The sequence below is a fragment of the Manis javanica genome, chromosome 1 (genome assembly GCF_040802235.1).
Source record: "Manis javanica isolate MJ-LG chromosome 1, MJ_LKY, whole genome shotgun sequence".
Lineage (NCBI taxonomy): Eukaryota > Metazoa > Chordata > Mammalia > Pholidota > Manidae > Manis > Manis javanica.
In genome coordinates this window covers 57,077,170-57,103,700 of record NC_133156.1, presented here as the reverse complement: position 1 = coordinate 57,103,700, position 26,531 = coordinate 57,077,170, and the positions used below count along the sequence as shown (strand labels likewise).

The window sequence follows — 26,531 nt, the reverse complement described above, 5'->3', positions numbered from 1 at the left end:
GCATGCCCACATCCCATCCATCCTGGGCGCACACCACCCTCCATCCCACTGCAGAGCCCTGAGCAGTTGGTTCCCTCTGCCTGGGAGGTGTTTCCTCTGCTTGGCTACTTGTCCGCCTCCTCAACTCAACTTAAATCACCTCCTCAGAGAAGCCCACTCTGACCACCCAACTAAACAAACATCCCAAAGGTATGACATAGCAGCAGCACCTTGTCATTTCCTCCATATTATTCATTGCTATCTAACAATTTTTTGAAAAAACAAAACTCCACAGTGACTATATCACATCACTCTACTTCATGATAATCATTACCGCCTATAACTATATATCTTTCAAAAAACCCAGGCAGTGGTAACAGCTGTCTAACCCTTTTACAAGGGTGGCATTATTGACTTCTCACAACCACCCTTGGAGGTCAGTTCTATTGGTATTGCTGATTTTCAAGATGAGGAACTTGAAGCACACTGAGGAGACTTGCCAGTCCACCTGGGGAGTGGGGACTCACACCGGAGTCTGTCTGCCAGCCTTGCTCTTCAGCATTTCGCTCTGAGTCACAATGGGAGGCTGTGGAGCAGGAGATAAAGACCCCAGGGAGAGCCCAGGCCTGCAGGACAAAGGCTGTGCCCCAGAGAGTGAGGCTCTGCAGTCATTGTGTCGGACTGTGGCTGTATTCTGCCAGGACTAGCAAAAGATGATGGCAACACTGACGGCAACGCCCAGACTCTCCTACTGCGCATTCCCGCCCCGGAGCTGCCCCTGCAGGGTGCACAGGCGAGCTGCCCTTGCTATGGCTGCAGGTGGCACTACGCTCTGCCTCTGCCTTCGTAAGAGCCCAGGAAAGGCCTTCTCTCTGAAGACCTTTTGGAACATGGGGAGAAATAACAGAAATTAAAAGATACCCAAGCAACACTCACCACCACCCATGGGGCAAGTATCAGCCTTTATGTGTGCTCTTCAAGGCCCCAGCTCTGGAGCATAGCAATTTGTTTACATGATAATAAGCTCATAGGTGTACTTTGTACATCCTGCAAACCCACGTGCATTTATGAAATTCTAAGCACACTTCCATCTCCTGATTGCTATTATCTATCAGCCAAAATACGAAGAATCAACAAGTGCAAGTTTAATAAAAGAGCACCTTTTAAAATAATGTTCCTACTAATAGAACAGTGAAGATTCTACTGCTTGTTTGCTCAGTGGGGGCTCCCTCTTTAAAAGGACCCCCACCCAGTTCCCTCTTCATTTCATTCCATAATTTGTATGGCCCAAAACCAGCATTAATCCATAGTTGCTGAAACAGGGGTCTATCAGTGCCATCTTTTTTCCTCATTTCCTTCCAAGTCTGGAAAATTTCTAGAGCTGGGCAGGTATTTTTGAACCTGGACGTGGATTTGAACTCTGAGGCTGGGGTTTATTCTCAGGCTCTCTGACAACCAAGCACTCTGTGGACACTGATGGGTGATGACTGGTCAGCACCACAGGGGTGTGGAGAAATGCAGAGACATGCAGCGAGGTGGCCGGGAAAGCTTCAGGAGGCGACCCCTCTGCCAGAGGGGCTGAGCAGCGGGGCTCCGCAGGACAGTGAAGGGCATGCTCTCAGGAAGACGAACTGTCCGTGAGTCTGGATTGTAGATTATGTGCACGGGAAACAGCCAAAATGTGGGTCAGAAAGTTAAGGAGCTACAGACAATCCTGAATGCCAAGCCATTGGAGATGTTTCTGCAGAGCAACCTGATCAGAAGAGTGCTTTAAGAGATTTCTGGTGGCAGAAGACAAGAAGAGACTAAGGGCAAATGACCATCCAGATGCTGCGCCGAGTGCTGAGCAGCTGAGGGCCAAGCTCAGGAGAAGGCAGTGCAGGGGCAAGGGTCACATGGGGTCTGAAGGGGAAAACACTGATCTGCTGACAAGAGGTAGAGGAGACTTCAGAGCTGTAATCCTGAATGGTTAAAAGAATATCATTTTTAATATAAAGAGGAAATCTGAGGAAGAGGCCACTTTCAAAGGGCAGGAGGACACACAGACTGTGTTGGACAGGCTGTGTTCTGAGGCTCCAGCATGGTATATGGGGGAGATGGCTAGTGGGCAGAGAGAAATGAGGCTGCGAGAAATTTAGGGACCATTTAAAAGGAACAAAGCCATCAGAATGGATGATGTCCTATGCCTGGGTGAGTAAGCCATGATCCCTGTCCCAGAGGGACTCTCCTTCTGCAGGGGGAGGCCGCGTGAAGGGGGAGAGCAAGGGGTGGAACCAGGCATCTAAGAAGCAGAGCAATGAGGTGTTCATGACACGAGGAAATTCAGGGCCCAGAGGAACCAACAGCAGCAATAAAACATGTTGAGTAGAGGCTCAGCCATGTGAGTGCTTGCGGCGTGGGGTTAGGTGGTGTGGGGCCAGAAGTGGCAGCAGGAGTGGAAGCCCAGAGGCAGCAAAGACAGCTAGTGGTCGGTGCGGCTCACGGTGGGAGGGGCATGTGACGGGAGGCGAGGCGGAGAGGCTGGCAGGGGTGAGATCGCACGCACGCTGAGGAGTTCGGACAGAGACAGCTGGGAGTCACTGGGAGGTTTTAAGCCATGAGGTGTGCCCGGCAGCATCCCACAATGGCCCCCAAGATTTGAGCCCCTCAGTATACACACACCCTTTCCCGGTTATTCAGTCACTCATCCAGGTGCTGCTGGGAGGGAGTTCTGCAGATGGAATTAAGGCCTAAGCAGCTGACCTGAAGATAAGATTTTTCCAGGGAAGACCTGACCTAATTAAGGTGAGCCCTTGAAAGGGAATGTGCTCTTCCTGGAAAGAGATTTGAAGCAGGAAAGGGATTTGAGGAGGAGGTTCTTGTTGCTGGCTCTGAGGAGGGAGAGGTTGTGCTGAAGGCATCTGAGTGGCCTCTAGCAGCTGAGCTACCAGTGGTCAACAGCCAGCAGGCAGGTGGGATGTCAGCCTTACTACCACAAGCAGCTGACTTCTGCCAACAGGCAGAACGCACTTGGAAGCACAGTCTTCCCCAGAGTCTCCAGATGAAAACACAGCCCTGGATGACATTTTAATTGTGGCCTTGTAAGACCCTAGGCAGAAAAGGCTGTCATGCTGTGCCCACATTTCTGCCCCACAGAAACTGAGCTAATAAGTGGGTGTCGTTTGACCCACTAAGCTTGTGTAATTTGTTACACAATAGCACACTAATAAGGGGTAAGCATCAGATTTGCATCTTACGAAGCTCTTGGTGACCCTGACAGACTGCCCCTTTACTGGGTCTCTCTCAGGAGCACAGAGATGTTTCTGTTCCTAGGACGGGTTCCTGATGGTTCTGCTCAAGCACAGCACCACTTCTCCAGCCAGCTGTCTTCTCTCCCTGCCTCCCTCCTCAACCTACTCCAGTCTGAAACGGTTGGCCTCCTTACTCTGAAATGTTTTTCTTGGCTTTTGTGTCATCCTGCTGCTAGACGTGTCAAGGTCTGTTGCCAAGTTCTTACCGTCACATGATTGGCACAGTGGTGGAGGCCCATGGGCCTGGGGTTGGGGGGATTCCCACTCCATCTCTCTCCTGTGCTGCCTCTTCCCGCACGGGCCAGCTCCCCTCTCCAAAGGGCACATCCTGGTCCTCCAGATCTGGTCTCCTGTGACCACACTGACCAGACGGGGCCCACCTATCCCCGGATGTCCCCATACAGGGGTCTGACGTGTAGCCCTCCCCAAATTGCAGCAGCTTGCTTCTTACTCATCAGAGAGATTATAGGAAGTCTTCATGCTCTTCTTCTGCTGGATGAGTTGGGGATATCTTGTACCTGGACATAGTGGCCACTGCAATTTGTTGATTGCCTTTACTTAGCATTTTACACCTGCACACAGGTGGCAGATCCCAGTTTTCTGATGGGCTCAGCAAGGCCCTGGCGGGCCTGTGACTACATGGGCCTGTGACTACCACAGCCTCCTGTGGGAACAGGGCAGCTGACCTCCGCCGGTGAGGGTGTCAGAGCGAGGTCGTGCCCTGCTTGAAGTCCCAGCAGCAGGTGGGTGTGCAGTCATCTGAGATGGCACTGTGCACTGCTTCTCACCACGTCACCAGCCCCTGTCCTGACCATTCCTGTCCCCCAGCACTGAGGAGCACAGCATCCTTGTCTTTTAACCAACATCACCTGAGGGCACTTGAAGTTTTCCCCCTACCTCCAGTACTTCCTCTGCCCCATGAATGTGATAGACAGATGCACAGTCATGTACCAGGAGTGCACAGTTCCCCATTTGTCCAGCCCATGCACACTGCGGTGGGCACAGTCCTCAGGGCAAAGTACAGCCCACACAGGCAGACTCAGCTCACGCTCATCGGTAAGCACACCTCTGCTGGCACACAGGGATCCTCAGAGAAGGCAGAGGCACAAGGCTTCCCACCGCCTTGCTGTGTGACCTTGGAAACCGCTCAGCCTTGTTGTGCCAGCACCCCACCCCATCATATGGTGAGCAACACCCGCTCTTCACTGGTTCCCAAGAACTTGATGGAGATGAAATCGTCTGTTCCTCTCAGCTCTGCTCAGGTCCCAAGGGCAGGCTACACAAGTGCAAAGAAGAGTCATGTCTGCAAATTCCCTCTCCTCAACTGCATTTTTATAGTTCATTTCTTTGGTGGAAAGGTCCCTCAGTTAAATTTTACTAGGACCAAGAGCAAGAGAGATCTGAGATGGAGAAGGCTTTGTAGCACACAGTTTGTGTGGACAGCAGTAAAAACAAGGTACCCTGACAAGAAAACTCCTCGTGTGCAAGGCTGGAAACCTGGTCATCCAGATGGGGTTTTATGGCAACACCGGAGCCAATAAAATGCAATGGATGTTCATAGAAGTGGAGGGAATGAGATCAGACCAGATGGGAGTTACATAGTAAATGCACGATTGCACAGAGTCCTGGTTTTGTTCCAAACCCAGGAAGGTTGGGAGGAAACAGGCTGAGAGAGCAGCGCTGGGCAGCGAGAGCCCAGGCAGGGCTGAGGCCTGGCTCGGCCTCAGGGAAGCTAGGCTGGGGCGGGGCAGGAACCTAGAACCAGGACCAGAATGTCACAAGGCGGCACCCTAGTGGTTTTCAAGGAAGACCGCTGCTTATTAGCCCCTTCCCCAGCCCCCTCCACCTCTGCTCCTTTCAGTCTGGATGCCTGGACCCACAACTGTGGTGTCTGGAACCATCCTTTTTCAAGGGAGGAATATTTCTGAAAATGCAGGGCAGATTCCCTGAACTAACTTCAACCACCAGCTTGGCAGTGATTCAATATCCTCAAAGAAGGTGTCTTTCCACTTGATTTTTAAAAGTAAAACCATCCCCAAACCTCAGCCCACAGGTGTATTATAGACCCTCATGAAATGATTCTTCCAGTTCCGAAACTATATTTACAGTATAATTATGTTATTTTCCATTGTACTGTAGTTTCTTCCTTGGCTCTGTATATCTGGGTCTTGCTCAGAAATCCGTGCTCACCAGCTTAAGGCTGGGTATTGGAAATGCGCTGTGCCTGACAGAACAAATGGAGTCTCTTTGTGTTTACTCAGCAGAACCTGCATCCTACTTGTACCAGTGAGGGCCCCTGAGGTTTGGGGAATCAGAGAACTTTAGGGGCCTAGCTTACAGACAGCATATCCAAATGCCTCCCGGGTGGACCAGGGAATGCATTTGCATCCCGTTTCTGGCTCAGTCGGGTCATTAGGATCTGTTGACGGCATTTTCCCGCACTGCTTCTCTCTTCCTACCTCAAGCAAAGCAATTACAACTTACCCTCGTGGCCAGAGGTGCTGGTACTGTAAAAACAGAGCTATCACAACTTGGAAGGAGAGACGAAAAGTGCCGGTGAGTAAATCAGGAGGGCAGTGAAGTCCCCTCAAGGCAGCGCTCAGTCCACCCTTAGCATGGAGGCCGCGTCACACAACAGGCGTCCCTGGCGGGTCTGTGACAGCAGACCCAGCATATGCTGCAGCTTTCACCTTCCACCCTGAATCCCCCAAATGAGGGAAACGTTTTTTTTTTAAGTCCTCAAGCATGTTAGAAAGCAAGGTGCACTCTTTGAATGCCAGAAACTATGAGCCATCGTAGAGAGGGGACCACGACTCAAAATGCACGCGGAGGAAGGTCGCCGCAAAGGGAGGAGGGGGAGTCGGAAGTGCCCCAGGCAGAGGCGCCGGCTGCCTGAACAGGAGGGACCAGCGGCCCTGGCCAGCGGCACAGCCCGGAGAGCCTTGCCAGGCAGAAGGAACAGGGAGCCCGGGAGGTGAGCTCGTGAGCCAAAGCCAAGACTGAGCCACAAAACTCGACTCTAAAAAGAGTTTATATGTGAGAAAACACTTAATATAGCAGACAAAATACCCATTAGAATACATATAATAAACATCCTCAGAGAGACGCAAGAAGATACCATATCACTAAAAAAAGATGATGGATCTCCTCACCAGAAGTCTCAACATACAAGCCGACTGCGGTGGACAGAGCTGAAGAACAGGCGAGTGAGCTGAGGAACCTCCCCGGAACCGCCCCCTCCACCTGAGCAGCCACGGCCACGTGAGCCACTGAGCACTTGAAACGTTGGCTGGTTCAAATTTGAGACATGCTATAGGTGTAAAATATGCATCAGATTTTGAAAACATGGTACCAAAAAAAAAAAAAAAGATAATCTGTCTTTTTAAAGATATTGATTACATGATGAAATGATATTCTGGATACACTGGGTTAAATAAAATGTTGCTAAACTGGACTCTACTGTTCCTTTTTACTTTTTCATATGGCTACTAGAGAAGGTAAAATTGCGGGTATGGTCCCCTTTACGTGTCTGTCTGCTGGGCAGTGCTGCTCGGGAACAGGAGGCAAAGCACAGCAAGGCTATGAAAAGTTGAGATATGGAAGACAGATGTGGACCACTCGGCATGTTTCTCCTTGCAGGACAGGAAGGAGGGGGAGGTACACTGAGACACCACAGGGAAAATGCCAGGCCTTCTGCTTGGAAAGAGCCAGTGATGCTGAGGGAAGCATTCCCACTGAGGTTGGAAACAAGGTAAAGATGCCTGCTTGTCGCCACTTCACAGTGTCCTGAGGTTCTAGCCAACGCAGCAACACAGAAAGCAGGGAGACATTTCCCATGTGCAGGTGAACCGACTGCCTGTACACCCTCCCATGCCCCTGCCCTTCTGAAAGGCCTGGCACTAACAAGACTGACCCACGCCCGGACAAACATAGGACATCTCAGCGCTTCCTGCTTCCAGGGCAGGCCTGTCATGATCCACGAAGAACTGATATGAGCAGCCAATAGGACTTAGAACGGAGCCATCCCTCCGGGAACAGACCGCTCTTCGGCGTTGTGCGAAGGGTGCTTACCGACGGATGGCATTGGCGAACTCTGCAGCCAGCTCGCTGTCGCTGCAGGTCGTCCTCAGTTCGGACAGTGTCAGGGCTGGGGAGGCAGCGTCGGCACACTCCTGAGAACAGCAAACACATGCCTGTCAGATGCGGGGCCAAGCCTGAGAGCACCTTGGGGGTGCGTCACTGCTCTGTGGCAGAGCCTGGGAGGCGGCCAGGATAGCAAAGGCAGCTCTGCCTAGGCTGGCCAGGGGGTGATAATGACACCCAGGTGCTCCGGGCGCCCACCGGAAGTCAGGCACTAGTCAGAACACGCGTTCTGTCATTTAATCACTGTGGAGACCCTCCGAGGCAGATGCTATTATGCCCATTTACCAAGAGAAAACTGAGGCACAGAGGTTACACTGCTTCACATCACCAGCTAGGATGCAGTGGAGCCAGGAGTCACACCCAGGCGGGCTGCCTGAAGACCAGCGCTCCTCACTGCTGGGGTAAGCCTCCCAGAATTCATGACAGACACGTGGGCAATACACGTGAGTGTCCTTGCACCTCCACCCCGTTCTCCTCGGAGAAGACCAGTCTCCTCTAGATTTAAGGAGCTTTACTGGGTTCAGCACAATCATCTCAAAGACCCAGGAGAAAGGGGGACATAGAAGTCATGGCATGGGACTCTGACACCATCTGAACCAAATCCTCTCACTTGACAGATGAAGAGACCTAACAGCCAGAGCACCTAAGTCCTAAACTAAGACTGTTCAGAAAGCAACCATCATACGTGTTGGAGCATTCTTCTTTCTGTGCACACAGGGAGGGTAGCCGCTATGCTGTCAAATAAAGTGGCTGGGGAAAGGCACTCACCTGGCAATCTGCTCAGCAGACATTTACTAAGCATCTACTACCTGCCAGGCTTGAGAATAAAAAGCTTACATTCTGCAGGAGACAGAATGTAAACAGAAGGTTATATGGTGATGGGATGAGAACCACAGAGAAATATGAACCCAGAGCTAGAAGTCCAGAAGACAGGAGGGCAGAGGGTCTCCCTGGGCCCCTCTGATGCAACCAGGCACCCCACCTGGGTTCCGCTGGGGCAGCCGACCACCCTTCTCTCGGCCGTGCCTCCCACGCTCTGCTCCCTCATGCCCCTCTCCACCCAGACGTCCTGTAGACTCAGGCCACATCCACCAGCCCAGGGACTGTGGTGCAATTCCAGCACCTTCTTTTTGTCTAGCAACTCCCGTGTCAAGTTAACATTTCGTAAGACTCCAGCGTCATCTCAACCCGCACCCCTCACTGAATGCCTCTGGTAATACCTGCTGCACCAAGACCAGAACTGCAAGCCCTAATGCACCTGGGATAAGGTGTGGGGCCCGGCTGGGTGGCTTAAGTTTTAAAACAGGCATGACACTCACCCTAGGGAGCAGCACTGGGTTTCCTAAACACCAGTGTGGCCTGCCACCTGTTTTTATAAGGCTCACCGGCAAAGAATTGCTTTTCTATTTAAAAAATCATGAAAGAAAAATGGAAAGAATGCTTTGTGATGTGTAGAAACAATAGGAAATTCAGATTTCAGTGTCTGTAAATAACAGAGCCTGCCCATCCCTGCCCGCACTGCTCTGCTTCTGCACCATTCTGCACGGAAAAGTTCAGCAGTGCCAGTAGTGTCCGTGTGGCCTGATACCCTGAAATATTGACTGTCAAGCTTTGTGCAGGTTACTGACCCCTGCACTACACTGCTTGCCTCTTATACCCACAAATAAGACCAAATGAATAACCAGAAGGGAGACTTCATTGAAGTAGTAAATGGATCTAATATTTGATAGACAAGTAATCAGCTTACTCTAATTTCATTACCTGAGCAGCACAAGGTACTCTTATAAAGCTTCTTACTCTAATGTAAAAAATTAAAAAAAAAATCATCTAGCCTTTTCCATCAGAGTTTTCTGTACTTTGAAGCCATTCCACAAAACACAGTGGCTTCCCCAGTCAAAATAAACACCAAGAACTAGAGGGAAAAGGCTCAGTTAATGGGCCTTCTGGGAAGAGCCCACCAAGTCCATTTCCACCACCCTAAGAACACACACTGGCACTCTGTCCCAGAGTGACCGCCAACAGAATCAAAAGGCTGTATGAAGATGTTTACGGCATTGGCATGGGAGAGAAAACCCCATCTTCCTGAGCCCCAGGTACCAGATGAACCACACAGGCCACTGCCACCTGCCCTGATGCCTCCACGCCCTAGGCAGATGGCTCACCTCATCCCCTGCTGCCAGCCCCTCAGCCATTCATCACCGTCTAGGGGACAGCACAGCCCCTAGAGCCAGCCTCTCCGGCCAGCATGCCAATTCCTCTTCCTGCACGGTCTTTGCCCATGCCCTTCCACGGGCCCAGAGTGCCCCTTCTTCTCTGCCCTGGCCCTCTTCATCAGCCTGGTCCCTGCTCTCCATGGGGTCTCTGCAGGAAACCTGTCCCCGATCTCCACATCTGGAGGTGCATTCAGCCGTGGCCTCCCACTAGAGTAGGAGTAGATCCTTGCGCTCGGGACATTGTGTCACTGTGTTGTGATCACTGCCCATCAGTGTCCCTTGCTGGAATGGAAACTCCTAGAACATTCTGCAGCACCCTGCCAGGACCACATCACATCTATCAAATGAGAGGATGACTGAAAAGCAGCAGGGGTCTAGGGAGAGCTGGCCCACCTGACTCCACAGCCGAGGACTCCCTCGGCTCGTCAGCAGGAGGTGGGCAAAGTGCAGCTGTGACCCTTCATGAGGCCTCAAAGTTCTTAGCTGTCAAGGAGCACTGCTCACTGCCACATGGAATCAGCAAGGTGCTTGCTTCCAGGCAGACAAGTCTCCTGGAGACATCCCTGCCTTTGCATTGTGAGAAGCCAGTCATTTGGCCAACAGGTCAATGCATGCCCACAAGTCCTGGGCTGGAAACAAAATGGGGTCAGGAGAAATTAGCATTTATTTGGAATGGAAAATATGATGAACAGCATGTCAGGACCTGGGCACGAGGGACATAATTCTTTAAGGTCCAGAGTATTTTCTTCTCCAATGAAGAATTTGGAATAATTTTGAGGTACAGATAATAATGAGCTTGGATTCTGCAGAAAAAGGCTTTTGAGTTAATGGGAGTGTGAATGTTCAAGAATGTGCCCTCGCCCCTGGCAGCCCACTCTCTGTGGCAGCCTCTGGGCAGTCCTGGCTTGCCCTCCTCCTCCACTGCCCAGGCTGCTTCCTGCTTCCCACCTCACCGACAGCAGACCGCCAGCACAGACGAGGCGGGAGGGCCTGCCGGCACATGTGGGTGAAACCCCAACTCTGCCCCTCTTTAGCTGTGAGACCCCTCCCTTCTGTGAGCCACACCGTTTCCCAGACAGGGGCTAACTACCCCTCCCTCCAAGCTGAGAGAACCGAAAGAGATGACGAAGGCAGGTGGCCAGCAGACGGAACAGGACAGAAAAGGAGGCAGGACCAATGCCAGTCTACCGGGCAACAACTGCACAGGTCACCCCTCAGCCCGCGGAACTGCATGGAAATGCCACAACTACTACATAGATGGAGTTGTTTTTTTCTTTAATGTGGATTTGGTTTCTTTGCGCTAACAATGCTGCCTTTGAGCTATCTAGAATGGCCTGTAGTTTCTATGCAAATAAGGAACTAGGCAAAGGGCGGGGATGCGCGGTGGTGGTGACTGGGCAGGGAGGCAGCCGCGCCCTGGGCCCCTGCGACCCCGTCCTACCTTGCTGGGCTTGTCTTTGCCACCACTGCCGGTGGAGCCGAGGGACCGCACGCGCTGCTCCTGCTGCTCCTCTACCTCGGACTTCAGGTGCTCGATGTGCACCAGGTAGGCCTGCTCCTGGGCCTCCCGTGTACTCAGCTTCAGCTCCAGGGCCTTCTTCTCCTTCTCCAGCAGGTAGAGCTGGGCCTTCAGCTCAGCCATCTCCTCCTATGAAGCACAGAGCACAGGAGGCACCTGCGGTGGGACGGCAGGGCCTGGTGGGGGGGCAGGCGGGCGAGAAGGGCCCTGTGGCTGTGACCACGGGCCCGCGGTACAGCCGTCACCCACCGCCGGGGAGGAGACAGGACACTGCCTCCACACACCGCAGGACTGACATGTGGACGAAGCCCTGTGCTTTGTCACTCAATGGACTAGAACTGAGGTAATGGTAGAAGGTACAGGTAAACAGACTGGTTGACAAAAAGGGAACCCTAACAACTCCAGTTCCACCCCCAGCCCCCGTGGGGCACACCTGTCTTGCTGGAAACCCGTTTTGCAGCACTCACAGGCTAAGCTTCATCAGTCAAAGAGGTTGGAAGGCAGGGTCATCCACGCACGGCTGGGTCTGGATGGATCCTTTCCAGTTCCAGTTTCCTGTGCCGTGTGCCATGGCACCAGTGCACATGGTCAGCCACCTGCCCACAGATGGGCTGGGCAGACGGGGGTCCCCGCAGCAACGGGATCGCCCCCAGCTCTCGTCTTTTCAGGAGCCCACACAGATCAATAGAAACGAGTCCTTCACAAGTGACTACTCATCAGGTAACCTCTCAGTGCATCTGAGAACTCAGATTAGAGTTTTTGTGGAAAGTAAGAAGTGACTCCAAAGTGGGACAAAGCCGTCCTGGGATCACGAGCTACATTAACATTGATAACCACCAGCACTTATGGAGCATGTAACACTGTTTTAAATGTTGACACAGAACTCATTTAATCCTCCCAACTTGGGGTCAGTATTATGAGTATCTCCATTTATGGTCAGGAAACTGAGAAATCCACCTGCCCACAATTATCAGATAAATTGTGGAGTCAGAGTTTGAGCCCAGTGCATCTGGCCCAGAGCCCACTGAGCTTTCAAGCTGAACCCGCGCATGACGCTCATCCCTCACCCCTGCTGGAGGGTGGTTCTGCCACCGCAAGACCACAGCCAGTCCAAGCTATCTGGTGTCTCACTTAACAACGATTGTTCATAATGCTGAGTCACTGCCTTGAGAAAGATTCACAAAAGTCACTGATTCTGTTCATCCCTCAAGGGACCCTTCTCTGCGTCACAGGCCTGGTGTGCCCTCCTGGATAAGCCAGACCTGAGGTGTCGATGTTTGCACCCTCCAATGTGGGGAGATATCTAGAGGGGCCCCACTAAGGTCTTTAATACCCAAGGCTGGGGTGTCAGACCTGGAGAAGGAATGTGCACAGTGGTGGTGGTTTTTTGCACTATTCAAAAGATGCCAAACCTTTCCTAAACATGAGACATAAAACCAGAATGAAAGGTGTTTCCATACACTGAAGCCGTCTCATCTTTTGTCTTTAGAAGCAGGATTTGAAGGTTCTGGCAGCACTCCATACTGAGCTAATGTGGATAGTCACACCCAGAACAAACATATAAATGCAAGTTTGAAAGAAGGAAAGATGACTCCACAGGTGCCCAAAGAAGGACCTCCACCCAAGAGGAAAGGCTAGGCGACCACGGAGGCAGCAGACCACGGCAGAGGCCCTAGGACCTGGGCTTTTAGCGCTTGTGCAAGGGCAGGGCTGAGAGCCAGAACCGAGACCCCTACATGAGCCAGGACTTCAAAGCACTGCCTACAGTAACAGACTAGAAGACTTTCTTTCTGGAAATGCGGCAAGGAAACTTGTCATCATTTAGAGTTTGGGTGGGAGAAGAAAGAAAAGCCTCTTTTGAGAATCAGAACCAGAAACTTGTGTCACACGTAGATGCAGAACAGGAATCCTAGCCCAAGAGAGTAACAAAAACTAGTCCTAAAGCTTTGAAACCCAGACGTCCCAACAGATCTAAGCACCCTGTAGGACCCATGGGACACCATGGAAGATGCCAACTCCACTGAAGATGAGCAAGTGTGCATGTTCTCCACCCAGCACGCACACAAAGAGAAAATGGATACAAATCATGGGGAGGTAGAACCATCATTTATGAGAACCAGACATAACAAATTGAAAACTAGGAAACAAATATTTAAAACAAAGAGATAAAGGAAGAGGAAGATGAAATTGTTTTAATCCTAAAAGGTTAGGCTATTCAAAAAAGAACAGTTGATTTCAAAAGGAAACAAGTCACCTAGAAATGAAAGGGTATTTCCTAAAGATCATGTACCAGAAGTGGAAAAAACAACCAGAAAACTTGAGTTTCTCAGCAGTTGTATCCTAGAACAAAACAGTGAAATCCAACGTTACCTGCTGCTAGGGGATGTGGCGGGGTGGGCACACACCCGTGAACACACCGCTAGGGACACACAGGGAGGGGAGGTGGCTCTCATGTTTATCCGTCAGGAACCCGCAGGAAGGGAATCAAGCCAGAATGCCAGCAACGGCTGCCCCTGGATCATGATCCTGTGGGTTATTTCTCTCCTGGCTTTTGATCATTTCTACTCTTTTAGAACATTTCTGTGATGTGTACACATTTATTTTCAAATCACAAAGGAGATATTAGAGATTTTACTCTACCAAAAATGTCTTTCCTGGCCAGAATAACACTGAATTTATCACACAACATATTGGCCTGAATATAAAAAGGAAATCTAGTCTTTGGCCCAAGGCAATGTGGAGTTTGGAATAATTAACAGAAGGGTGGCTTCATAGCTTGTGCCGTAGGGTGTCTCCACAAAGAGGGCTCCTGACTGGGGAAGAAGGCACTTTGACTGCGGACGCAATGCCTGACTCAGGGCCAATAAGAGGAGAGTCAGCCAACACTTCCAGACGACTCCCCAGGCTACACCTGAACTCCAGCTCCAGAGCTGCTGAGGGTGGGGACATACCGAGCCTGTCGCCCCTGTGTGTTGGGCTGATGGCTGCCGACAGCTCCTCTCGCCTCTTCAGACAGGGTAACTAGAGGGGGGCCTGCTCTTTCTTTTGAGGACAGTGCTAGTCCCAACAGGAGAGACCAGTCATGAGCTATTAACTCAGGACCACCGTGACCCCCCTGGCCTAACATACCTGATGGTAACCTGGCTTCCGCCCCCAGACTACCTCCCTGACCATCTCAACTCCTGGGAGTTAGTGACACTACAGAATTCGTGGCTGTGCAAACAGGGCCTTTGCACACAGGAGGCTGGTGTTTGGAAGGCAGGCTTGGGAACAAGGCTCCCCGCCCGACTTCCACATCCACAGGCCTGGCAGCAGAGTCCTGTGCAGACCCCGACCTGTGGGAACAGCCCCTGAAAGTTCCCACCTCTGCTTTTGGTGTGCGAAGGGCAGGTTACAGCAGTGCTGGACCACGCTCGGTGAGTGGTTATTCTCTTCCCACTGCAACTGAGTGTACACATAAAACACGACTCTTGACACAAACATCCTACAGTTCTCACAGACTCCACAGATGGCCCTATTCCAAATACCAGCCACAAGTCTTGGGGGTGGGGGGTCCCCAGGCCAGCTGTACTTCTCACCAAATGCCTACAAATTCAAGGTTTCCACAGCTCCACGATCAGTAACACTAGGAAAACTTGCAGGACTCAGGCAAACCATTTTATTATAAATAGGGTGTGTGTGGAAGAGTCCTGAATGCTGACCCTTGCCCTCTCCCCGGAGTCAGAGGATATCGCTCTACCGACACATCGACGTGTTCACGAGCCAGAGGCTTCCCTGACCTTCAGTGTCTGGCGTTCTCACTGGAGAGCGAGACACAGGCATGACCACCTCACCGGCCACACGCTGGAGCCCGGCCTGCAGCACTCCCCCCTCCTGGAGGCCGCGGGCTGCGGGGGAAGGACCTTGGGTCACACGCTCGGTCCTTTTGGGGAACAGCCCCACCCTGAAGAGATCTCGCACACCAAAGACACTCCTGCCACCAGGAAATTCCAAGGCTTTTTGAAGCTGTGGCCAGGGAGGGGGAACAAATACCAGATCCAGTCTCTATCACACCACAGTGTTCTTCTGAGAAAGGAAGTGATAGATTAGGGCCTAGTGCTTGGTGCTGTTGGGCAGAATCATGTACATAGTATCCCGCTGGAAGGAGGGTAGTTTCACCACTTGCCAGCGATGGGCACCAGCTTCCCAAGAAGCTTCCCCTGCTCTAGAGGTGCAGGTAGGCAACGCAGGCAGCCCGCAACCAGCCCCAGATCCCACCAGAAGATGCTCACCAGAACAGCACACTGGAAGGCATGAAATCCAAGCGGGCTCCGCACGGCCCCACAGGACAGGTGTCGGGAAACCAGGGCGCTTGCTCCAGCTCTGCACTTGGCCTCTCCCTGCTCTCCCCAACCCCACGCTGACATCACCAACCCGAGAGGCACTTGTAGGCTTCTGGAGCTCAGGGTGCTTTCACATGTACCGAGGCTGCTTCAGCCTACGGGGTGTGATCTGGCCCCTCTCGGAGAACGAGGTTTCCTAAGCTGGGCTCGGACACCCCAAGGCATTCCTCAGGGTTCAGTCACCACTCCAGGAACACGTCCATCCCAGGTGACCCCAGACATCCTAAAACCACAGATGAGGCTGAGGGAATGGGAACAGGGCTCATACAGGCCCACCACACGGATACCTTCATGGCCATGAGCTCCTGCATCAGCACAGCGTTTTCGAGGTCCAGCCGCTGGCTGTCTCCGCGGGGCTTGACATCGTAGCTGAGCGGGTCGATGTGGATGCTCTCCAGCTCCAGCATGGTCAGCTTGACCGCAGCCCTGTCGTTCCTGAGCTGCTGGATGTAATCCTTCAGCCTTTGTTCATCTTCTTTAGTAAACTCGGTATCGCAGCTACTGGCTGTGGAGCTAGTTGTGCTATGAGGCAAAGAAAACCCATCACACTTCCAGGTCACTGTGAGCAGGTCTTTCTCTTCACCCTTTTCCACCCCCCAGCTCTCCAGTGGTATTTAGATGGTAATCAAAAAAAAAATCTTCATGGCATAGTAAACTGATAGCACCTTTCAGGAAAGAAATAAGCATGAAGAGTAACAGAAAGGTATACACCCCAAAACGTGTGGACCATAGAAATAAATCTAAAGAAATAATTCCACAGAAGCAAGAAGATCCACACAAAGATGCTCCATGGAATACAGGGGTTAGCAGATTATAGTATACATCAAAAAGAGGGATAATATGTGGACGTTACAGTAGAATTACAATAATGGTAGAGATCTTTTGAGTGAGGAAATAGGATATATAAGAAAAATCTGTGTACATGTGGACAGAACTTAAAAAAAGGGATGTATTAGTGGAACAAAGTAAGTTGAAGAACAAAATTCCTACGGCATGATGAACACCTGTGCACACGTGCATGTGTATATACACATACTAACTGGTGCACACACACGTCCCAGACTGCTGACAGCAGTCCCTGCAGGGCAGGAACAGGAAGGCGAGGTAGTGAAGGAGGTGCTCTGTACTGTGAAAACCATAGGCGTGTGTAATGGTGCCGTGACAGCTCTGGGAGCAGGCTGCCTCAGGCCTGCACAGCCGTCCCCCCACATCGAGGCTGATTATGCCCACCACAGGGACTCCGGCTGGGCCAAGGGACCCTGGCTGCCCATGCTGAGTGGTGACCAGGCAGGGGCCGCAGAGAGGCGGAGCACCTAGGGCTGGACCCTGGGGAAGTGGTGGCCCATGGTTTCTGTGGGACCCAGACCACTGACATCCCAGGAGGGCTAAGGCCATGGCTCTCAGGAGGGTTCTGAACTGTACCAGCAGTGCACAAACTGCCCCCGCTGGCTCAGGACGAGGCCCATTCCACCTGGTCCTTCCTCCGGCATTTGAGGTTGGTGTGGACCTATAGCAGTTTCTCTGGACCTACACAGAATCGGCCTACATTTGACAGAGCCTTCATGGAACTGGCTTTGAAGAGATGGCAATAAGGCAAGTAGAGCCATTTAATGCTCATGAAAACAGGCCAGGGTCGGCATTATCATCTCTGTCATTACAGATTTGGGAGCTGAGGCCCAGAGACATCAAGTGGCTTGCCTGGTGGTGAGGCTGGAAACTGGTGCAACTGGATTGGAGCCACAGGTTCCTCACCCTGCAGCCCATCTCCCCGAGCCTTCTGTCCCAGGGAGCAGTGCCCACAGGCGTTGGCAGCCCTGAGCTCAGGCCCGCCCACCTCACCTCACACTGGGACAGGGCAGTGGGCCCCCTCAGCAGGTGCAATCTCCTCCCCACAGCCTAGGTGTGACCAGGGGCCATGCTGCTCTTGCATGGGACACATTATCAAGAAGACAAGGTCATGGGGGAGAGGGTGAGAAGAGATGGTGGGCTGGGGCTTTTCACTTGGCTGCCCGGCACATGAGGAGGAAACCTCTAGGGCTCAAGGGTGGGATCTTCAAGCCAGAGGACTCCTGCTAGCACTGGAAGGAACTGAGCACCACAGACTCTTTGGGGCTGCTCCCCACTGCTGTTTACCCCACCAGGAAAGGCAGGACATACCTTGGAGATGAAGGAAGGAAGATCAGCCCGACTGACATATGCCACCTCTTCAGAGGTTGTGATGGTTAATTACATGTGTCAGCTGGGTGAGGCTATGGGGCCCAGCTGCTTGTCCAAACACCCAACTAGATGTTGCTGTCAAGGTTTTTGTTTTTTGTTTTTTTTCAAGATGTCATTAACATTTAAATCAGCAGACTTTGAGTAAAACAGATGACCCTCCATGATATGGGTGGGCCTCATCCAAGCAGTTGAAGGCCTCAAGAGAAAAGACTAAAATCCCCCAAGAAAGAAGAGATGCTGCCTTCAGACAGCCTTTGGGTTTGACATTGCATCAAATCTTCCTTGGATCTGCAGACTGCCTGCCTACCCTGAAGTTTTAGGATTTGCCAGCCCTCATAATCACATGAACCAATCCCTTAAAGTTAATTGATCGATCAACCAATCACTCTCCCCACATGCCCACCCACCCATACTGGTTTTCTCTGAACAGCCTCAGTACTGAGGTGCTACCTTTACCTGAGACTTGAGTCTCTTATACACTTTGTGGATTTATAGGTAGAATAACTGTACCTCTCTGTGTCTATTTCCTCTTCTGTAAAATGAAGGTAAGAGCAGTACATGCTTCATAAGGTGGTGGTAAGGATTAAATGAGGGAAGAACAGTGCCCAGCCCATAGTAAGCACTTAACAAATGCAGTTGCCATTCATTTACGAAATATTGGAGTGCCTCCTACAGGGCACTCTTCTAGGGCCTAGAAAAATCTCTGCCCTCAGGGAACTCATATTCTAATACAAGAGACAAGTGAAATACACAGTATACCAGAGAAGAGAAGGACCGCAGGGAAGGATGAAGCAGTTACGGGGAGCACTGAGAGGGGGCAGGATTATTCTTTGAAACAGAGCTGTAGAGAAGGCTTGTATGATAGTTACATTCCAGCAGACCTAAAGGAGGTGGGAGAGGGGGCTATGTGGTATTTGGAGGGAGAGTGACCCAGGCAGAGGACACAGCAAGTGCAAAGGGCCTGAGGCAGTGGGCTGGCCAGCGAGGATGAAACTGTGGCTTATGAGGAGCCAGCTAGCAGAGAGAGAGGAGAATTGGTCAGAGGAGGGGTTGGCTGGGAGGCACAAGGTGCCAGGTCACATGGGGCTTTATAAGGGTTGTACCGTTTTCTCTACAGTTAAAATGGAAGCCATTGGAAGGTTCGTAACAGGGGTAGCGACATGATGTGTCCTACATTTTGACTGGCTCCCCTCTGGCCACTGTGCTGAGGAGAGATGCAAGGAGGCAAGGGCAGAGCCCCTGGGGGCTACTGCAACAATCTTGGGGAGAGATGGTAGAAGCTGGGAAAGCAGAAAAAATAAATTATTACTGATCACCATTACTGTTTTCTCAAGCTATGTTTTTAAAAGAATGAGAAGGGAGAAGCAACTCCCTCTGACTAGAACCCTTCAGGCACAATTCCATATAGAAATAAAGCAGTTCAAGAGTGTAAAAGAGTGCACAGTACGCTAGCAGAGGGCACCAGGCAGCCTGGCGGGGTGTCTGAGGGTGGGAGCTGCTGACCCCAGGGTCTTATCCCAGGAAGGAGACTGGGGGCCTCCTCAGACAAGAGCAGGTCCCGCTGGTGGGTGGAACGGTCGGCGGGCCTCGGACAAAACCGTTCAAGGGGGGCTCCGAGCTCGCCTTCACAGGTCAACACTGATGCGGAGAGACAGACACCTAATGTTCCACAGACAAATGAGCAGCAACATTGAAGCAAACTGAAATGGAGGCACATTCCACAGGGCTGAGCGTGGAGATGTGCTCACAGGCCTGGTGTGTTAAGACAGCATGGCGCTGGGAAATGTCAACATTTCTCTTCTGGTGAGTTGGGAGGAGGCTCCAGGTATGAAATCCTTTCCCATAAAGCTGGGACTCAGGATTCCAGGTTTACTCTACACCCCGAGTCCTTCCTTTCATTAAAAATTATTTTGAAAAATTTGGGCATCCAGAAAAAACACAGATATTAACACCCACGTACCTACCAGCCAGGTGCCCTTTTTATCCTATTCAGAATACTTTTTAAGAAATATAACACTTAAATGTGAGGCAACCTTTGCCCCTTTCACTTAAAAAGGAAATTTCCAAGTTAAAAGAGCACTAGCAGGTAGAGTCCTCTAGTTATCCTGCAGGCACTGAAATGATATTTGGGCAGATCTTCCATTTAGCAGGACTGGTGTCCTCCAGGAATTGTCAAAGAGTAGCTGCTGGGCTGGCCACCTGGGAACTTGGTGGGAATGCACATTCCTAGGCCCCAGAGATCTGTAATTCACACAACCTCTTGGTGATTCTGAGGCACAGCTTGTCTACCCCCACAGAGTACATGGGCCTTTGGGGGATAGCCTGTAGGCAATGGGGTCCCTAGGGAGAAGCCACTATGCTCTCGATCTGGTGGGTACCAGCGATCATAAGCAGGTCTCCGATATCAGACAGACCTGAGTAAATGTTCTTCTGCCGCTTACTTAGCTTAAGTCCCAGAGTAAATGACCCAACCTTTCTGGGCTATAGTGAAGTGAATACTAATCGCTCCTATGTTAGCAGGCTGTGGAAGGAGACAGAGAGTCCTGAAGCAGGCAGGACCTGCCAGTGCTGCCATGTGCCCTGCGGGAGGAGGAGGACCCCCCACCCCTCGCAGCAGACTCAGGGGCTCCCGTTTGGAGTCAGCCACCTGGCAGGTCATGAGGGAGAACCAAAACAGCAAGTGCTTGACCGGACTTGAGAAGCCACCCAGAACCATTTGGAAGCCACAGCATGGGGGGCAGAGGCTGACAGGATGTCTTGGCCCAGTCTGGGGCCTGGGGCCTGATCCTTCGCCAGACAGAGAAGGCTTCTGTCTCACCACCTCTGCTACCGGCATAGTACACAGAAGAACAAAGGACCTCCCCTTCCACAGATCCTACCCCAGTCAAGAGCTCCAGCTTCAAAACGTTTTACGGGGGGAAAGTTCAATTTTAAGATAAGCACCACAGCCCCACAACCCCTCTGGCTTCCCTCTCTCCCCCTTCCAGGACACCAGCAGGGACCAGATCAGGCGAGGTTAATTACAACTCTGCTTTGTGCCCTTAATGCCCCACTGTGGACTATGATTATGACAATAGTACAGCAGGGGAAGCCACCGGCCTTTTCTGTGCTGGTCTCCCAAGGGCTGCTGGGCAAGGGTTAAGCCGTCCATTAACTCCCCCGGCCTGGAATGCTGGATGGTCTCAGCTGTCAAGGGGGAATAAATCACTTCCATGTAGGCCGAATGACTCCTCTCCAGGGCGGGAGGCCATACATGTTCTCCGGGAGGGACTATGGGGAGGGCTGCGAATGATGAAAACCCCAGCCCACCCCAGAACAGGGGAACTGCACTTTTTTGCATTTTGCTCTGATTTTTCCCTCTCCGTGATGCTCCCCTCTTGCTGGCTCCACTGCATCCATCAGTGGCTAGTGGAGCCCTTGGCGCCCAGCACACAGATGGCCCCAGCTGGGGACATGCACACGGGCGGGGCCTGGGCCCTCACTGGGGCCTGCTCTGGCCAAGACAGGGCAAGGACGTGGGAATCCTAAAGCAGCCGTCTGCTTCATACAGCATCTCTCTGTCCCTCTCCACCACGGACCCTCCTCGTCCTCCAGACAACTCCCCACCCTGCTCTTTTAGAGGAAAAACCTATTTTTCTTTAGCCTCCTCTCTTGAAGCAGAAAGCTAGAATGGCATTTCATTTCTTTTGCTTTGAAAACCAAAGTTGGTTTTTCCTTAAGTTTATATCATCTTACCTGGCCCCAGCTGATATCTCATTTCCACCAAGGAGCAGCTCATTTTCAGAAAGAAAAATGCCACCGGGCCGGCCTTGGGTTCTGCCAAGCATTTTAAGTTTACATGGAAGAGGGGTTTGGCCCAGGTGACACCTGGCCAGGTCAGCCACACCTAGGTGGCCAGACCTCCAAGCAGAAGGCTGGCTGCATCTACTGCCCGTATCTTTCACTGTTATGCTGTGGGGATCCCCCAGCACCTTCCCCTCCTTTTTTGGACAATCCTTTGTAACAAAGGACTAAAACCACTAAAGATAATCCAAACCTCTTAGGCCTGTGTGCTCTTGAAGGGCCATCAGAATTCTCTAGAAGAGAGTGGAGGCTAAGTGAGGGAAAATTATCTGCCAAATGCAGGCATGGGGAAACCCGCTGCCAGGTAACCAACCTGGTTCCAGAAAGTGCCTACGAACTTAGCTGACTGTGGAAATCAAAAGGAGAAACACAGATGTTTAGGGGACAGATTCTATTTCTGCCATTTTTCAAAGAAGCTGTTATAATGGCGTTGGAAATGAGCTCTCTCTAAAACAAAAAATCTATTCCTGACCTAGTCACTGATGACACACCAAGATAGACCCATCTGGGTCTGACAGCCGAACTGTTGCTAACAATTCCCTTGGCATTACAAAAATTAAAATTATAAATAATTTTCAATATCACTAATAATTAAGAGGCACAAAGTCAAATACTAAGGGCATTTTTTCTTTTTTGCCTATAGATTGGCCAAATTGAAAAAAATGCACTGCCCAGTTTTAGCCAGGGTGGGGAGGAAGAGCCCTCTCATACGCTGGCTGCAGGAAAATAATCATGTACAAAGGGCTATTTGATGTTTGAGACATTTATCATTTTTGAGCCCGCAAAGTCCACTTCTTAGAGTCAGTCCTACAGAAACTAAACAAGAGGGACAGGTATAAGGACAAGGGTGGTGGCTGCAGCAGGGGTCTAATCATGAAAAACTGGGTACGAACATCCAACAAGCAGCAGCTGTGTAAATACATGGCAGACTGCCATCCAATGGAAAACCGAGCAACTGAACGGGAAAAAGCAAGTTTCAACAGAGTCCACATAACAGGATCTTCGTTAGGTTAAAAACTGGTATCAGGTGGGCAAGATGTCCCTAACCAGGATTTTCTTACATGACGTCAGTGGAACCAGTCAGCGCTGAGTACCGAAGCTGGTGGCGCACGGTTTTCTGTCTTCTGGGGAGCCTGCCTGCAGCAGGGAGGAGGCACTGCGGGCTTGCATGCCCTGCTTCCATTTGGGGATCGCGCCCTGGGGATTCAACTCCGGTCTCTGCAAGGGCAGACTTGCTGAAGCTTATTCTGTCTTGGCCACATGTCCTTTTGTAGATTTAGACTGATGACTGCTTCCACTGAACAAAATGAAATGTGATGCGTGCCCAAGAGAGAGGGCTTGAATAAGATTCTGATTCCCTTTCCCAATGACGTTGTCCTTTGCCCCTCTGTTTACTCTGCCCACTGAGACAGTCACACTTTCTGATGAGGCTGTTGCTGTACTTTTCACACATAAAATAGCAGCCCCCTGCCCCCAGGCCCCTGCCAACTGTCAGCTGATGGGCTAGCTACCATTTTTATGCTCCTTTCCCACAGTAGGACCCCATTGCCAGGAGCTGCTGGCATGCTGCCAGGAGGCATGTGGAGGCCTGATACTCAGCACCCCTACCCTGAGACCTTGAGGACTGTAGACTGATTAGAATTCTCTACACCACAGCTGGCTGCAGTGAGAAGAGAGGGCATTTTATGGAGCCACAAAGAGCTCTAACTCAGAAAGCTCCATTTCTTTCTTTCTTCCATAAACTTGATACGGGGGAATGTCTGAGCTGGAATGGCAAGGTTTACAAACAAAATCAATTATTATAATTATGAAAGGGGTTGGTGGGTTGGAGCTCTTTCCTGAGTCCACGTTTAGCATGAAGCGGTCTAGCTGGGCCAGGTCCTAAGAACGTGGGGTACACCTCATGAATGCTCTGTGCGTCATTCTTCTGTACCCACATCTGAGCTGCTCTGATTTGAGTGAGAGCATAAAAGTGAATTTTTTGGGAGAATTGAGCGAAATCTTAAAGTTCTCCGTACTTTGATGGAAGACCAGTTTGAGATTAAAATTAGTTCAAGGACCATTCTTTAGTGAGGTTATCCTTGAAAATAGAGACTATGTCCTGAATTGATCTCATTAACATGTTAATATTACCAAAAATTAACTTTCTCTAAGAAGACTATCTCAAAATCAAGACTCATTTACTATATGTTGAAGTATGTCTAACAAGTGTTCCAAAACAGAACTTCCACTACATAGACGGTGAGAGTTCCCATCCTGGCTAACTCTAAATTTGTCTCTGATTTAGATCAAAATAAAATCATTTTTGTGGTGGGGAGGTGTGAGCAAAAGATTGGAAACACACCCCTAATAGGGCTGCTGAGACAGCACACAGTTCCTGTCACACCCAGTTCTTCCCGATTCTAAACGAACACGGAAATTACAGATTCTACACATCTGGAAAAGTCACTAAGAAGAACATCTGCTCTCTGTGTTTAAACAGAAGGATCTGGTTTTAAGGAAAAATAAGTCATCATTTGTACTTCCCTGAATAAGACAAGTGTTGCCGGAGCCAAGAGGAAGTAAGCCCCTTGCACTTGTGGGCACCTGGTCAAGCACGTTCCTGGGGACATCCCCTCTTCCGAGGGCCCAGGTCCGGCACAGGCAGATATGTGTGCGCCAGCAGGCAGCTGGGTCCTGCGGCTGGAAGAGAGGCGGGAACGTGAATTGCTTTTGGGCACCAAGGAAGCAATGATATTTCTTCTTTGGCTCTTGAGAGTCAATCTACCCTTATGTGGTTCTGGTACTGGATCTGCAAGTAGACACTGCTTTATAATCCGATCTGCCTCAGTGTGAAGAACAATATACTGGATGCCAAAGTCCTGGGTTCAAGTCCTAATTTCCCTCTTATCTGCGAGCCGAGTGAGCTTATTAAGGCGGGTCAATCACACATCTCTGAGCCAAGATTTTCTCCCCTGTGAAAATGGAGTAAGTTACCCTCCCTGTCTTTTATGATTTGGCCATCACATGCATTTCTCTAACAAAGTACTTTGTAGGCTGAGAACTGGTACACAAAGGGAAGGCATTCATGTTTTTAGGGCTTCGGTGGCAAGAAACAAGATCACTAGCAAAGGCTTTATTCTGCCCTTCTGCCCCCTTCCAAGAGAGTCCAGTGGCCTCAGCAAATCATGCTTTTCAGGGTCTTCCCAGCTTTCCTTCCCATTTTGTTCAAGTATCCACTTCAGTTTTCTAGATTCACAGACACTGAACTTGAACTCAGGTTCATGACTGAGTGTCTGTTACGCACCGGCTGTGAACATGAATCACTCTCTGAGGCAAAAGAGACGGGAGAAGAGGAGAAGCTATTGACTGAGAAGAGCTCACAAAGGACAGAAGCGCAAGAGGAAGGGGGAAAATGGAGCTTGGGCTGCGCTGCAGCGGGCTGGGGCTTGGGTGCTTAGGGACCGTTTGCAGCAAATGGGCCCTAGCTATTCCAGATGCTTCTTGGAAACTAAGAACCATAAAGAAAAGGAGAATAGAAAAAATGGGAGAAAGAGCACCAGACAGAAAGGCAGGTTTGGTGCCCTCTCCACTGCTTTCTTGAGCAAATCACCCGTTTGGGCCACAGCTTCACACCGGCCACACCAGAAGGCCCCGTCTGGGTCTCCCATCCGGACTCCCTGGCTCCTGGGCTAGAGCGGTGGCAAGCTAGAGGAGAACTCTGTGCCCTTCCCCAAGCCTCAGTCTCTGGGAGCTGGGTCACTGCATGGCAAGCCTAGGGAGCAGACCCCACATGGACACATGTCCCATCGCGGCAGGAAGGCCGGGCACTACCTAGTATGGCTGTTGGAGGACAGGCTCTCCCAGGGCTGCACGCTGCAGCCGGCCACGGCAAACGCTCCCCCACAGCTGCCATCCAGCTTCATGAGCAGGGCCTTGGCGGCGTTCTCAGCCGTCTTCCGGCAGTCATGAGCTCGCTTGAGCATCTGAGTGATGCTTTCATCCCCTGACTGGTCTCCTGTATCAAAGAGAAGCCAATGGATTGGTTAATCAACACAGGTCTCGATGAGACAAGCCTGGGAGTGAGCTGGAAAATCAGTTCTCAGTTACTCAGGCAGAGGCGGCCTGGTGGACAGGAACTAGCGGTGGGGGGCCACGGAGACATCTACTTGCTGGGCCTGGCTCTGTTCCTGGCAAGAAGCTGTGCTTACTGCTCTGGGCTCCACTGTCCTCATCAATGAATGAAGGGCTGGCCAGTATGATCTCTTAGGTCTGCTTCCAGGTCTACAATGCTATGATTTTCTAGTTATCCAGGCTCCTGGCCCCTCCTCCCACTGGCCACAAGTCTGTGTGGCCATTCCTCCCTGTGTTGGCACTTCATTGTGAACAAGGACTGAGACCAACCTGTGCCATATCTCCACATGCTTACAGCTTTACTTAGAACTTTGTGTAGGCAACAGAGACATACCTAATGGCTGAAATGAGAACTTCAGACTGGCTCTCTGGAGCAAAGCTATGCCTGACTTTCCTCACCTCGGCTGGCCAGTGGCAAGCTCAAATGCCTCCAGCAGTGTGGTGACTGGGCTGGAGTGAGACCTCAGGAGAGAGGGCCACCAGCACGGAGCCAGGCAGTGCATTCCCTGCCTAAGCTGTTCACACCCTTGCTGTGTTTCAAAGACCGCTGGTCAAACGAGTCACCAGTTTGCTCCTTCTGCAGTCCAGATCCACAGTCTCCCAAATACTTTCAAATGGTATCTTATGCCAAAGTCTAAGGTACAAAAATGGTCAATTTGGGACTGGTTGAAGTGGGTGGGGGTGAGGGGCATACATGCAGCTTCCATGCCCACTGCTGAAGCCCAAATCCCCGCCATCAGCTTCCCAGGGCACGGTTTGGAAACCACTGGTTTGAATCATCTACAATGAATGTAATGAATGCCTGTGCAGTCAACCAGAAATAACAAAAAAC

General features: G+C 51.1%; 1 protein-coding gene across 5 annotated transcripts in view; it reads right to left on the bottom strand.

The window, feature by feature from the left end:
- MCC (MCC regulator of WNT signaling pathway) overlaps positions 1–26,531 on the bottom strand; it is a 395,947-nt gene that overhangs the window by 9,362 nt on the left and 360,054 nt on the right. For all 5 annotated transcript variants that reach the window (XM_036995125.2, XM_073232952.1, XM_036995126.2 and 2 more), the window contains 4 exons: positions 25,400–25,583; positions 15,814–16,048; positions 11,067–11,273; positions 7,341–7,441 (listed from right to left, as the gene is read on the bottom strand). In XM_036995125.2, coding sequence (XP_036851020.2) covers positions 7,341–7,441; positions 11,067–11,273; positions 15,814–16,048; positions 25,400–25,583 — 727 coding nt within the window. The remainder of the gene's footprint in view (positions 1–7,340; positions 7,442–11,066; positions 11,274–15,813; positions 16,049–25,399; positions 25,584–26,531) is intronic.